The 15,630-nt window shown below is 43.8% G+C and overlaps 1 protein-coding gene across 3 annotated transcripts in view; it reads right to left on the reverse strand.

Annotated features, from left to right (window-relative positions):
- AMMECR1L (AMMECR1 like) overlaps nucleotides 1-15,630 on the reverse strand; it is a 1,368,157-nt gene that overhangs the window by 71,884 nt on the left and 1,280,643 nt on the right. For all 3 annotated transcript variants that reach the window (XM_086944026.1, XM_086944025.1, XM_086944024.1), the window contains one exon: nucleotides 8,234-8,330. In XM_086944026.1, coding sequence (XP_086800152.1) covers nucleotides 8,234-8,330 — 97 coding nt within the window. The remainder of the gene's footprint in view (nucleotides 1-8,233; nucleotides 8,331-15,630) is intronic.

Genomic DNA, 15,630 nt, shown 5'->3' on the forward strand with positions numbered 1-15,630 from the left:
AAACTCTCAACCAGCCTTGGATGGAAAAATCTTGAAGAATGTACAAACTGAAAACCAGTTTTTGTCTGCATAGCATCAGCAGCAACGCTTGCTATCAGAGTGCATGAGTTTCATGCTCGATCGATTGAGCTAGCCGGATCAGGCAACAAAAAGTATAAAATAGTTATGTAAATAGTTATTTAATAACATTTTTTACCCTGTTACTTTGCTGGTGTGTTGTACATATTTATAATATTTGCATAGAGTTTATCGTTATTTTGGGCGGGGTGGGTGGCGGAGCCGAGCTGTCTTGCAGCCATCATGGCGTGGAGCTCAGTTCATCTCACTAGTTTCGTATTTCTCATGAAGGGTTGTTCCTAATGTTTCTATTTTAGCGAGGTCAAAAAGAGATCCCATTAGTGGCCTACTGATGTTGCTCGATTACAGAGTATTGCGACTTTGTGCTTGTTTGTAAATAGAGAATGAACCAAAGAGAACCAATTGTAAAACAGTAAATGCTTGGATAACAATCAATCAAATGGAGAGACAAGCAGGCACGACGGATTACAAAGGGGGTAAAGGCCTGCGTTAACTACCCTTCACTATCTGGAAAGAGAGAGTACTACTAAGAGAAAAGAGGGGAGGGGGGGCAGCGTTCAAAGCACATCAGCGTGCATAAACACGAAAAAGTTTTTACCTATCACGTACTTGACATTTTACAGCTTTTGATATTTGCTATTCAAAAACCATTGAAATTCACTGAAAAAACCATAGGTTTTAGCCCATATATAGTTAGGGATTAGCATTTTCAAAACCTTAATTTACTCGCACAAAACCATAGAAATTCGCATATATAGTTAGATGCAATAACTATACATCGCGCACCCGCAACCCAACCCACTGCTGATGATGTCACATCAGTTAAAACAAAGTTAAAATATGTCTTACATATTGAAGAATGAGTGGATGTATAAGTGTCTGGATGAAGGATTTAGTAGGTGCATGACTGACTGTATGAGAGAATGATTAAATGTGTCTCACTGAGTGCATGGGTTAGTGATTAAAGTGTCTTAATTTGGCAATCTTTATTTATGTTCTTCTGTAAACTGCTGCATGTTTAAATCAGTAGCTATATCAGTAACTATATGGGTTATTGAATGGTTGCCCAAGTATTTGTATGGGAGACTGAGTATGTGTGTGGGTGGCTGGGAGGTGTATAACTCTGTGCATAGATGTGTGAGCAGTTGATTCCCTAGGTGTATGGGTTCAAAAGTGCATGTAGAAACAGCTGTATGGACAGTTGACTGTGTGCATGAGTATATTGGTGAGTGAATGGATATCTCAGTGCTACATGTCAAAGTAAGTACATATGTAAAACACACTCCATGTGAGAGTTGACATATATAAATAACTGAACATAAGAGCCAGTGAATGTGAGAGTGGCTGTATGAATCATTGTGAACTTGTATCAAGGATTGTATAAGAGAGTAAATATGTGTTAGTATATGTTTGAATAAGTAAGGTGTGTATAACTGTATAGTTGAGGAAATGGAGATGTGATTGATTCTTTGCATGACTGACTAGGTGTGTGAGTAACTCCATGGATGTGTGACAGTCTGTGAGTGCCTGTGTACACTGAGTGTATCTAAGGTTATATTAGAGTCTGAAGATGTATTATCACATAAATGATATCATCAGTGATGTAATCAGTAATGTCAAATGAGATGTCAGTGATGTCATCAGTGATGTCATTTGAGATGTCATCAGTGATGTCATCAGTGATGCCATTTGAGATGTCATCAGTGATGTCATCAGTGATGTCACTGACCATGTCATGAATGATGTAATATGTGACATCATTAGCAGTGGATTGCGGGTCCGCGATATATAGTTAGTGCAACTAACTATATATGGAATTTCAATGGTTTTGTGCAAATAAAATAAGGTTTTTTAAATGCTAATCCCTAACTATATATGGTCTATAACCTATGGTTTTTTCAGTGAATTTTCAAGGTTTTGTAAATGCAAATTCCTAACTATATATGGTCTATAACCTATGGTTTTTTCTGTGAATTTCATTGGTTTTTTAAAAGCTAATATCTATAGCTGTAAAATATATTCTTTATTAAGTGACGTATCACGTAGCCCGTGAGACGCCTCATGATGCATCGCATAACCGTGACGTATCGTCTCTGCAGCGCAAACCAAACCCAAAACGTAAGCGCGCCAGAACACGCTTAAAGATATATATATATTTTTTTAACCTTAATTAGACAAAATCCACACGTGCACATATCACAAACGTTCAAAAAACACAATATGTCGGACTCCCGTTACGCTGCCGGTTAGCTGCCCGGTTAACGTACCAGGAAGCACCTTTGCCGCGAAAAATCGCGCTTTTTGTTTTTTTTTCACCCCCCAGGGAACTTTAATAGCCCCCTCATCAATCCTAGGGGTTCAGGAGGGGTCTGCCTTACCCCTTTCATTCATTTACACCTTTTTTTTTCCACCTCTTGTCTCTCGATCCCACAGAGAGACAAGATGGCGGCCGCTCCAGACTGTTTACAATGATAACAGCCAATCAGCTTCTCCTCAGACTCCCGTTACACTGCCGGTTAGCTTCCCGGTTAGCTGCCCGGTTAGCTGCCCGGTTCGTGTACCAAGACGCGTCTCTACGGCGAAAAAATCTGATTTTTTTTTTTTGGCCCCGCGTGGCTTTATAATATCCCCCTCATCAATCCTAGGGGGTCAGAAGGGGTCTACCTTGCCCTCTTTCCTTCATTTCCCCCTTTGTTTTGGCCTCCTCTTGTCTCTCGATCCTACCGAGAGACAAGATGGCGGCCGCTCCGGACTGTTTACAATGTTGACAGCCAATCAGCTACTCCTCAGACTCCCGTTACACTGCCGGTTAGCTTCCTGGTTAGCTTCCCGGTTAGCTGCCCGGTTCGCGTACCAAGACGCGTCTCTACGGCGAAAAAATCGGATTTTTTTTTTTGGGCCCGGCGTGGCTCTATAATAATATCCCCCTCATCAATCCTAGGGGGTCAGAAGGGGTCTACCTTGCCCCCTTTCCTTCATTTCCCCCTTTGTTTTGGCCTCCTCTTGTCTCTCGATCCTACCGAGAGACAAGATGGCGGCCGCTCCAGACTGTTTAGAATGTTGACAGACACCGTAGAGCCAATCAGCTTCGCTTCGCAAAGTTCCGATACGCGAAAAGTTCGCGAACCGGAGCGCTGCCCGGAGCGCTGTTACAGATATATATCTTGTTTTAAACGTTAATTTCTCAAAATCCACTGAAGCACATATATTGAGACCTAGCAAAGGCACATCGGGCTAACAGTCCCTACAATTTTGCCAAGTTTCGTGGAAATCCATTCAGCCGTTCGGGCTAAAAGTGAGGCCAACCGCCCTATGGAAATGAACATGGGAAAAACGCGTTTTGGGACCCCCCCTTTTTTCTCCGCCCCCCCTTGACGAACCCCCCCCAAATTTCCAGGAGCTGCTCAGAAACAAAATGTGCCATTTTCCTGAAAATTTCAGCCAATTCCGTCCACAAACGCCAAAGTTATTAGGCATAGAATTTTCAAAAGTTCCATAGAGAAAAAATCCTAACTATATATACCTACTGGCTATCGCCAGTAGGTAATATATATATATACCCAATAACATAAAACATTTAAAAAACATCCCAATTTATTTACAAATAAAAAATAAACAATAGAACATTTGTAATTTACCAAAAATATATTACATATTAAAAACATTACTAATCTATACTACAATTATAAAGAGAGAACACAAGCCTTTGGCAAGGTAAACTCGGGAACCACAGCACCAATCCACACACCCAATACATTGTTGTAATCCTCAGGGTGTGCAGGTGGACATAGGCTATAGAAAATTTAAAAAAACGTAAATTAAAAAATATAACTTAAAAAAAAAAGTAGTGCCCTGAAAGTAGCGCCGGCCGCAAAGCTGACGGCCACGACGTAGCGCTGGCCGCAATGTACGTGATGACGAGGAGGAGTGGCGGTGAAGTGAGGAGCTCGGGGAGGAGCGGCGGCTCAGGTAAGGCTCTGGGACATGGGACGGGAGGGAGCCAGTGCGGGAAGTTGGCCCGGAACAACTGCGGGAAGGCTCAGGGTCTGGGGGCAGCATTTCAGGCTTGCGAGGAGGAGCGGCGGTGAAGTGAGGAGCCCGGGGAGGAGGGGCGGCTCAGGTAAGGCTCTGGGACATGGGACGGGAGGGAGCTGGTGCGGGAGGTTGGGCCGGAACAACTGCGGTAAGGCTCAGGGTCTGGGGGCAGCATTTCAGGCTTGCGTGCACTCCCGCCCTGGCGCTTGCGTGCACTCCCGCCCTGGCCCCCGCCCGCCACGACATTGTCCAGGACACAGACAATGTCGTGGCGGGCGGGGGCCGGGGCAGGAGTGCACGCAAGCCTGAAATGCTGCCCCCAGCCCCCTTCTGCCCCAGGCAACGCTGGGGCGGGCTGCTAGTTAAAAATATAGGGCCCTATTTTGATGTCAGTCGAAAAGCCTACGACCTGTGGTTGGAGGCTTTCCGACCGACATCTTTGGTTTCACTTTCGACTGCTGTATTACAATGACCGGCATGTAATCCCTTAAGGACGGCGTTTCCGCCGTCGGGATTATGAGGTCGGTTTCCCACAGGCTTTTCAAGTTGGGCTTTCCGACATGAAAAGCCTGTTGGAAAGTGACTTTGTGGGCCCCTAGCAGGGCCCACTTGCAAAAGCAGCCTAAGGTTAGGGGGCACATATGGTGCCCCCCTGTCAATCCCTGCACCGAGTGGCAGGCACCGGGTGGTGACTGCCATGTCGTGCAGGAATTAACAAAACTCCAGTTTCTTTATGAGAGCTTGTGCTACGATCTGTTTACGGCCACAGCACAAGCTCCCATAGAGAAATGGAAGTATGCAACAGCACCATGTGCAGTCACATTCTAAAAGTGGTGTTGGGACCGCCGACAGGAGGTCCATCGGTCCCGACATCGCAACGGTGTCGCGGGATGTGAGTCAGCCCGACATCGTAATAAGCCCCATATAATTTTAACTAGACAAAAACATAATAATATAAATGTAATTAATAAAAACGAAACTTTAAATTTCACAAATATTAAATATGTCATAGTCCAAATTACCATTCCCAATTCAATAAATGCATGAGCATGGAAAGCATTGAATTGCACGGGGGAAAATTCACTATTCCCACTTTAGTCAGTGCAACAGTTAAGAAAGTGTTGGATGGCGGGGGGGGGGTTAAATTCACTATTCCCACTGCAGACATTACAACAGTAGGGACAGTGTTGGATTACCGAGGGGTAAAATTTACTATTCCCACTCCAGTCTGTGCAACAGTAGGGAAAGTGTAGGATTACGGAGGGGTAAAATGTACTATTCCCACTCCAGTTGCAGCAACAGTAGGGAAAGTGCTGGATTGTGGAGGGGTAAAATGTACTATTCCCATTCCAATAAGTGCAACAGTAGGGAAAGCGTTGGACTCAGGTGGGGTAAGATTTACTATTCCCACTCCAGCCATGTGCAACAGTAGGGAAAATGTTGGATTACAGAGGGGTAAAATGTACTGTTCCCACTCCAGTCAGTGCAACAGTAGGGAAAGTGTTGGGGTTGTGATCAGCAGAATGAATTCTGCACCACAGGAAGAGTGTGAAGAGGACTACTTCACTACTGTAGAGAATGAAACACCCTGGTTATACTTGACATCAGCATCTGGGCCCAAGAGGGCAGTGGCCTTCATAAGGAGGGAGAGAAGCAGAGGAATGATTGGGCAAAGGCTCTAGAAGAGAGAGGGGACTCCCCAGAGGGAGAATCACCTGCTGCATCATATGCAGAAAGCAGAGTCTCCTCCCAAAGCCTGCCTGCTCTGTGCCAAGCTTCCAGAGAGTGGTACAAAAGGGGGTGGTGATGGACGGAGCATCTGAATCAATCAAACACTCACACCCAGTCAAAAGATCTGGGTTTAATCCATCACCGTTCTTTAGCCCACTCTGCCACCCCAGTTCAGACATGGCTATATGCAAATCAGTCTGACCCTGTGCCTCATGGGAACAGTCCAGCCCGAACTGCCAAGCCATGTCTTCCCTGGACCGGAAACAAGCTTCCGAGGACCGGTTTCTGGCATTCCAGCCGTCTTCAGCCCGGCTTGCTTGAATCCAGTGGCAAAGTGAGCAAGGGACTCACGTCTGAGCATAACCAGCCACACTTATGGCGGCCAAAAGCGGTACAAAAGGGGGTGGTGATGGACGGAGCATCTGAATCAATCCAACACTCACACCCAGTCAAAAGATCTGGGTTTAATCCATCACCGTTCTTTATCCCACTCTGCCACCCCAGTTCAGACATGGCTATATGCAAATCAGTCTGACCCTGTGCCTCATGGGAACAGTCCAGCCCGAACTGCCAAGCCATGTCTTCCCTGGACCGGAAACAAGCTTCCGAGGACCGGTTTCTGGCATTCCAGCCGTCTTCAGCCCGGCTTGCTTGAATCCAGTGGCAAAGTGAGCAAGGGACTCACGTCTGAGCATAACCAGGCACACTTATGGCGGCCAAAAGCGGTACAGAGTGAGCATGGGTTTATTTAAAGTGTGTGGTCCCTTCTTGGACAGAGTGCAAACTTCTGACAATTAGAGACCCAATTTCTAACACTCTTCCTATTAACCAAGGATTCAGACCATTACGTATAAAGCACTGCAGTAATGGTCTTAGGCATACCCTTGCTTTCAGCACCAGCTGAAAGTGTGATGCAATAATTCAGATGTATGACGTTACAATGCATGCTTTTACCACACATGCTGTTACAACGCAGGTTTTACAACGCATACCATTACAACGCATAGCGCTTTGAGGTGCTGGATAGTGAATAGTTTAATTTACTATTCCAACTCCAGTCCCCGTGGACACTAGGGAAGGTGTTGGATAGTAAATTAAATCTATTCCTTATCCTAGAGCACCCCCCAGCGCAATGCGTTGTAATGGTTTTCGTTGTAAAACCTGCGTTGTAATAGCACTGCGTGGTAAAAGTTGCGTTGTAAAGGATGTTTTCCCAATAATTCCCATCACCTTCATTAGCGTTCTCACTGCCAAATAATGCCATTAGGTAAGGGAAATGTCCTTGTGGAAAGCGAATACACTTTACTTATGATACGAGTAATAATCTTTAATGAGTGAGATTTAAATGTGAGTTTGTGAGGTTTACAGTGAAATCAAGATGACACAAGAACGATATCATCTTAACCGTATTTCGGTGTCATTTTATTCAGATAATTCACCTTCATCAATCAAATATCTAGGTAAGTATATGCAGGAATAGCTTTCATTGTTTCGGGTGGTAAATGGAGTGATGTCTCAAAAATGGATGCATTAACAGTTAGTTGATGTTTGACAGACCAGGAGGGGCATGGGGTATGTTAGAGAGGGAGTGTGTAGGGGGTTTGTATAAGTTCCTGTTAGTTATATAAAAATGCACACCATTGTACTGACACTAAAGGTGTAAATTGTCAATTCCTCAAATGATAACGTTGGTTTTACTTGGGTGGGCCCCGATTGTCCTTTGACAACATGTAATATGTCGAGAACTAAATATTTTTGTGACAGTTGATGTTTTCAATGGTAATCTTTGCAACTATAAAGCCTCAGACCTCCCTCGAACAGGGTGCTGTGTTCAAGGGAAGCATTTGTAAAATCATGGCACAGGGGCAGGAATATCTGTTCCTTTATCCTTCCTGACAATTCCCTTGGGGCAGTACCTTTGCAGACTTCCCTGTTATCAACAGTGCGGTTGCTGCTAGAGAGCAATTTGTGTAAGTTGAAACTGATGCCTGTACCCAAGGCAGAGCTGCCTCTGTCCTGAAGGTCACCTGGTGGGTGTTTTAGCACTGACTGTTGAGGGTGTGCTGCCAATGCACCCATTACTCTGACTACGTTCATGTAGTTTCTTAAACAAGGCCTCACCATCTTTATTCACAAACAATGCATCAAAATAAATATTTTGATTTGGGACTGAACCTCTGGCTCAAAATGCAACAAGCTTAATAAGGAATGTCTTTGCAGCACCAGCCCTGTGCAGCCCATAAGTATGTCCTAATGGTAGTGTTGGCAAAAGCGAAGATTGAGTATTCTTTAGCGCATTTAGAGAGTAGAAATACAAGTCTTGACTACTTCAATATCATGCACTCTGTCAGTGCACACACAAATACCATCAAACAAATGAGATTCTTACCTAGTGAGTTTGATGTTCTTCCTGAATTCATTGCTTATGGGGGCTTTAAAACCTCCTTTCCTGAGCAAGGAGTCTATTGTTTGGATCTGATCCCAGTCTGTAGAAAAAGTGAATACAAGGGCAGTAAGTCAACCTGCTACCGTGTAAATTAAATTATCAAGCTTATGACACATTAAATGGAAGTAGGACGCACCACATTTGCTAAGACTAAACTCAGGAGATACATTCTGATAAAAGCAAAGCTGGCTGTAATATGGCAGGAAACGTTTAATCATCTGTAACTACAAATCATATGGATTCCCTTATGTTACCAAACCTTGTGGATTCTGCTGCAACAGGATGACAATAACTGAAATTGCGATGGACAAGCAGGTAAAATATGAGGCAAAAGAATGATGCTCCAGTATGTCGCTAGTGAGCCCCATTCATGTATTAGACAGTAGGTTCATGTTTAGTTAGATGGCTGAAGTGAAACATGTTGAACTAAGTCAGGGATGTCCAAGTTGTTAAACAAAGGAATTCAATCAATAAAGGGTTCTACAAGTGAATGCCATCTCCTACTTATTATGCTCCTTATTTGTCTGTTGACACGTTTAGGAACAGGTCACAAAGCAGAGAATGCTGGGAGGATGTCGGAGGTTTAGACAGACTAAACAACATACAAACTGTTTTCTCAAGATAGCCTTGCAAAACCAAGTATGAGCAATAATTACAGAATTAGTGTGGGCAGGCCCATGTCTCACGGAGATAAATGTAACTTCATAAGACAGTGGGAGGGACAGAAACTGCTTCCCCAACAAAGAGTTATTCAGCCACTCCTCTTCCTCCTTGTAGATGTCAAATGTTGCCAGTTTAATTTTTTAAACAAGGAGCAAATTAGTGTATTCTTTTGTTTAAGGAAAAGTTATGAGGTAAGATGTTGCAACAAAAAAAACGTGCCTCCATACTAATGGTACCACAATTCTCAAAATGGTAAATTAATCCTACATTTATTTCTAGGATCTCCTATATCCCAACTTGTTGAAAGATGTCATAGAAAGAAAAAGAAAAGAGGAAGAAAAATGGATATTCAGGCAGTCAGCCATAAACATATTTTTTCCTTAATACCTCTTGTCTCAAACGTGCATCACCACTGGATGAGTTTTATTGTTTATAGTGTAGGCAGAATGCATGTAGAGTGACACACATAGCCACTCAGGGGCGTAACAAACACCCCTGCAGCCCCTGCGGTGCGTGTGGGGCCCGTCTTCAGTACATGAAGGGGAGCCCCCTCAGCTCATCTGTAAAGAGCTGTGAGAGGTTTTTTCTTAAGCAGCTGCAGTGTGGACTGAAGAGAAACAAAGTAGCAAGTTACATTGTTTCTCTTCAGTCAGAGCCAGGCCCGGAAAAAGGATGGGGGTGGGGGCACTCAGAGAGAGCATGAGCATTCCCCACAGGGCACTGCTCCTCAGAGAAGGGACGAGCCAGCACAGAGAGCTGACAGGGCCAGGAGAAGGTTTGCAGCTCCAGGAACAGGACTCTGCTAGGGCACAGTGGAAGGTAAGCAAGCATTGGAAAGCATTTGTTTGAGTTGGAGCTGTTGGCATTGTAAATGGCAATGTTTTTTACTTATTTGTTACAGAGTGTATGAATGTGGTTTGTTGTGGAATCATGTGGGTTGGATTGAATTAGTTAGTTGTGTAATTGTGGCTTGGAATTGTGTGGTGTGGAGTGAATTTTTGTATTTGAATTATATGGCATGGGTGCTGTGGAATTATGTGGTGTTAAGTGTCCTGGAATTATTTGGAGTGGGCTTGTGTGTCAAGCTACATAAAAAAACTTTGACTCTCCTCATGATATCTAGCCGGGGGCCACCCGAATTACGCACATGTGGAATTTGCCCGCACCGCAGGGGAATTCCACATGCGTCCAAGGGGTTAAAGCGATAGCTTAGGTATTTATCTAGGAATAATCTGTCAAAAACATAGCGCAAAGTATTAACCTTTTCATACCTAAGGTGACCGAATTCTATCGCACGAGCAGCGGGAGGAGCAGGGGAGGCAGGGCTTTAGCAAGACACATTTCAGATAAGAGGAGGGACTAATACACGCAGGAGGAAGCATGAAAATTCTATCATGTCCAACAACATTTATTTCTTAATGAAATCGCCTGGGAATCAACCAAGCACCAAGGGGTGGGACTTTGGAAAGCAGTCCTCCAAAAGGGGGCCAGCAGTTCAGACTAGCACAGCAGAGAGTGAGTGGCAAGCGCTCTGACTCTAAGCTTGACCTAAAAAGCAGAGATATGCTGCTACTTTGAGTCCAGGAAACTAGGTTAAAGTTTCAGAGTCAGACTTTTCATCCAGCATGCATGGTGCTGTTGAAAAATCAAGGCACGCTGAAAGTCAGTGACATGCTTACAGCTGAACACTTAGTATAGCGAGGCCTAGGGAGGAGGGTCGTGAGAAGGACACAACCTCTGCCCCCCAGAGTACACAGTGGATGCTGGGTGCCAAACATGAGTTATTGGAGATGGCAAGATGGTACAGTAAAGCTTGACACAGGCAGACAGGATGAGCTTTTTACTGAGTGCAGACCTAAAGTCCCAACACCCAAAGTGATGCTTGAAGGGGTCTTTTGTAATGGGGTCACTTTATAGCTGCTATGACCATAGCTTCCTACTATCTCTTCATTATTTTAAATGACGTATTTTAACTTTGTAATGGTTTTTATTAACTACACAATAAATGAATTACTCCTTACTATCTCTTCAAGGGACAAGAGATACACCACCTATATGTCATACTCGAAAAACATTTCCTGTTCATGCAGGTAAATGTGAGGAGGATAGTGGGGAGAAGGCTGAGATAGGCCCCAAAGGTCCTTTTCCTGCTGGCCTCTGCATATCCACAAGCATGTGTACACACGAGAGATAGTTGCCCCTTTCCCCTTACCGGCTTTGTGTTAAACATGCAGGCTAACAACTGCATGCGTGGTCTTGGGATGAATGTGACCTATTTGACAGTTCTATGTGTACAAGTCTCAGAGCCCCATGTGCATGTGTACATATATCTTCTGCATTCATTGCTGTTGGGTATAACTCCCAGGGCCACAGATGAACCTGTGTATACTAGGGATGAAGGCAGCTGTTTTTCTACATTCAAGTGTCCGTGTTCATCCTCCTGGGTCCCAGTCACATGCATGTGCACATAGGCTGCTACCTAATCTCAAAGCTTGCGGTGTAGTACTCAAAACAGTGGGCACGTAGTTCTGAAAGACAGAGGTGACGGCAGCTGCAAGTTAGTACCACCACGTCGAGAGGGCTGACAATTATTAGCTACGGTTATGTTAAACAGTATCAAAGATGGTTGAATTAGAGAAATGATAACCATTTATTTTTTAAATTGTGGCGCTTTCTGCGGAAGGCGTGCAGATTTCAAGTGCTGTAAATTATAAATGTCAATGTAATTCCACTGTAGCGACATTCCATTTATTTAAGTGCATTAATATCCCTTTCATCTGCTACCCGTTTTTGCAAGTGCCATTATAATCCCACTTTAGTGGTACTTAGTTTATTCATGTGCCATTATAATCACACTTTACGGGACTCACTTTATACAAGTGTATAATAATCTCACTTTAGCGGTGCTCAGTTTATCAATCTCAGAAGGATGAAGAGCAATAGAGAAACAGCGGTGGATTGGAGACAGTGTACTACATGTTACACACAATCACCACAGCAGGTTCATTTACCCACTAATTTAGTGCGCCAGCCTCAAGTTGGAGCGATGTTTGTTGCACTGCTAGTAATTGTTATGCAATATATGGACATAACCCTCTGCATCAACTGGGTAGATGAATAGTATCAAACTATGGTGCCAATGGTTGAATTGATGGTAGACAGGTATCCGGGCACCCACAAACTGCATGTTCATGTGATGTGTGTTTATTATGCAGAAACTACCTGCCTTCCTCAATGTGGGGTTTACTTGCAGTAGGAATAGCCATTCCAATATCCGCTTCTGCAGCACACAAGTCTGCAGCAACCTATCCTGCCCGGCCACATCAAACCCCCAAATAGGCATTGTCTAAAGCAGAATAAAGTCCTTTCAGAGCAGAGAATCCATGTTCTGCAAATCATCCGGCTGATTTTCAGCTTTAGTTTGTAAAATACACCTACCCGGTTGCATCACTGAAATACTACTCCTGTTGTGTGCATGGCCAACCACGAGGAACACAGGAGGTGGAGCCATTGTGCGTTGTGCCAATTCTCTGACATTTACATAACCTTTTCAAAACAAGTCCTAAAGGAGTTCTGGTGTTCCGCCCACAGAAATACATACTCCTGGAGAGGAGAGCTGCCCGAACAAAGCGTGGGTCCTGCCGCAGAAGCTGTTACCGTATGGGCCGCTGCTCGCTCCCGGCAATACTCCGTGGGAGTGAACTTTTGAAGAAATGTGGAACATGCACCCACCAGTAGCCATTTACAGACTACGATTTTTAAAGGACATTTGCAAAAGCCTATCCAAAGCATGGCAGGAGTCACGCCTCCACAAAGTACCTACAACAGATCGCCTGACAGCGCAAGTGCTGTTTAGGCTCGACCTAAAAATAAGGGGCAGAGTTATCAGTGGTGCAGCCGCTGCAGTGGTGCCCAGCTAGCTTGCCTGTGGGGACTGCATTTATTTTACTCGTTTGCTGTTCAGATCAGTGTTTTTCCTCGTATATGACCAGCACTAACCTCTCTTTTTCCACTCGCTGAAGAAAAGAAACTGGAAGGGCAGGTAGGAAAAAAACAGACCGGCTGCAGATAGGCATCAGAGATGAGCAGTGGTTTAATTTATAGATTATTTCTGAGGGGCTGTATTGCGATGGTGCTCTGGCTGTTTGTCAGGAGTTGTGATGCTTTATAAGTGAGTGTCACAGCATCAGCCATCCAATGGCAGAGCAGTTCATAATCAAGACACTTTAGAGGAGGTGCTGAGAAGGCTGGGTAAACACTTTTGGCACATACAATTCTTTCAGTTTGTCCCTCACCACCAGGGCAGGCTTTAGCTCTGGTGGTGCCCGGTGCTACACTCTTTTTTGGCGCCCCTCCTCCAATGACCTCCTCCTCCGATTCCCTCACAACCATCTGGCAAAAGTGCCCCTCATCTCTCCATAGCCCCTCTCTCACATACATTTCATTTGTTTTAAAGCACTGTTAAAGGCTGGTTTTACTAATCCACCCACCTAGCCTAAAAAACAGATCTGATCTTTGCACCAGGCATATTAACCATCTGTGCTAATTTATGGCAAATTAAAACTGCCACTAGACACAACTCTGATCTATTTCTCTAGCAGGACCATTCATTACAAGAGTTATTTTGACATTTTTATTGCTGCCCGAAAGCTGAATGCACAAGGAACTCTGCGGCAGGCGTTTTTAAATCATAACAAGCTGCTAAGCACAGCGCCCCTCCTGAGTACAGTGCCCCTCTCCAGGTCTGCGCCTAGTGCAGCCGCACCACTCGCACTGCACTAAAGCCGGCCCTGCTCACCTCTCCCAAGCTCAATTGCTATGTGCATTTTTTCCCTTAAAAGCTAGAAGAACTTTTAAAAATTAACCTGCAGTGGAAAGTTGAAATAAACACATCTAAGGAAGACAAAGTGATTTTCCATGGTGAACGAAGGTGAGTGCTTCTGTTTATGTTCTAGACACTTAGACGCTTACTTGGCATTGAACTAAAGTGTGTTGTCTGTACCTACAGTCCCTCCTGGGGTGCAAAGTCTTTTCCATTTTTTGGAGGATACCAGAGCTCAAAGACACAATGTTATAAATGTTATAAATGTGCTTAGATTCACAGCAGTCCATTTGGGGACAGCACATGTGCTGGAGAAAGGTTGCTTGACCTGAGCTCCATGGTAGACACTGCAGAGGACCCAAGCACACAAAGCACCAGCCAGTGCATGGTAGGGACAAACATTTTGCAATTTGTATTTTTCATAGGGCATTACGTTGTTAAAACCTATATGCAGTGTTATACTAGAATGCTGCCTATCCATGAGGTGATGCAGCCCTTGCAGTTATTTAACATATTACTCCGGTATGTGATTCTAACCTTATTTTAAGTTTCATTCTCAAGTGCAAAGTGAGACGTCAACACATAAAGAAGTCTGAACTCTCAGTTAGAAATATTAGGAACAGAGTAGAAGATGAAATTAGTGACAGCGCCTCTGTCAGAGCAAGAAAATGAGAGAAGGAAAATATGTGTTTGAGAAATGTAACAATATTAGGGGAAACGAATGCGAGAAGCCAGAGAAAAAATTAGGTGACAGAAGAAGCAGAGCATAGGGGGTGAAGAACGAAACAGGGAGGAAAAACAGAATGTAAAACAGAGGAAGAGCAAGATAATGAGAAGGAGATAAATGGAAAGAAGTAGAGGAAGTGAGACAGCGAGAGACGAAGGGTGAGAGAACTAAGAGAAGACGACTTTGAGAGAGGGAGAAAGTGAGGGAGAAGATACAGTGAGATCAAAAGAGAAGACATGTTTCCTGATCTGTTCATCAATTTGAATCTCAACTAGGCCAAGTCATAGTTTCATATTTTTGAGGTTGGTAAATTCTTACAGTAATGCCTTTGAAACTGTAGAAATACATAACAAAGAAACACTTTATTATAAGAGGTGCCTTAAGGTGAAGAGGGTTATCAGAGAGTTTGGCAGACCAAACGAGAGTGAAATAAGTTTACAGTGTTTGAGAGTAAGAGCGAAAATATTAGACCACAAATCTGAAAAACCTTAATAAACAGAGAGGAAAAACGTAATGTTTAAAGAGCACAAATGTGTGCATGTGAGTAGAAAACAGGATTAGAGCTATGGAAAATGTATTTATTTGCACTTAGGAAACAAACACTCTGGCGTATGAAAGAATACAGATCAAAAGGTGAAAGAAACCCCCAAAGAGAAAGTATAAAAGGAGCCTGAGAAACCCAGAGAGCCACATAAAGAATGAAAGAGACTCACAAGAGCAAACAAGGCACCATTGAGAATGAGGGAGAAAGGCAGCTAAGCCACGCGAGAGAGAGCATTTGAATTTTAAGTTTGGTAAGGATCACTGAAAAACAATACTTTCTATTTCTGTTGAACCTCATCAAAATATGTTGTGCAGAGAAAATTAAAGAAGCCAGAGATGGTAGATTGTGTAGTGTGGACCGATGCCAGGGAATGGGAAAAGAGAGGATGAGCAAAGAGAGAAAGGTAATGTTAGACAACCTAGGCGAGAGTGAAAGAAATCCCTTCAAATAGATCTAGAGAATGGGCAAAGATGGATGAAGTAGGGCCTCAGGGAGCAATATTATGGGCCGCAAGGAGGCAGAAAGGGTGAAAGAAACAAGCCAGAGGGGTATTAAAAATTTTGAAAAAGAGAAAGAAAGAAAGA

Source organism: Lissotriton vulgaris, chromosome 11, assembly GCF_964263255.1.
Source record: "Lissotriton vulgaris chromosome 11, aLisVul1.2, whole genome shotgun sequence".
Taxonomy (NCBI): domain Eukaryota; kingdom Metazoa; phylum Chordata; class Amphibia; order Caudata; family Salamandridae; genus Lissotriton; species Lissotriton vulgaris.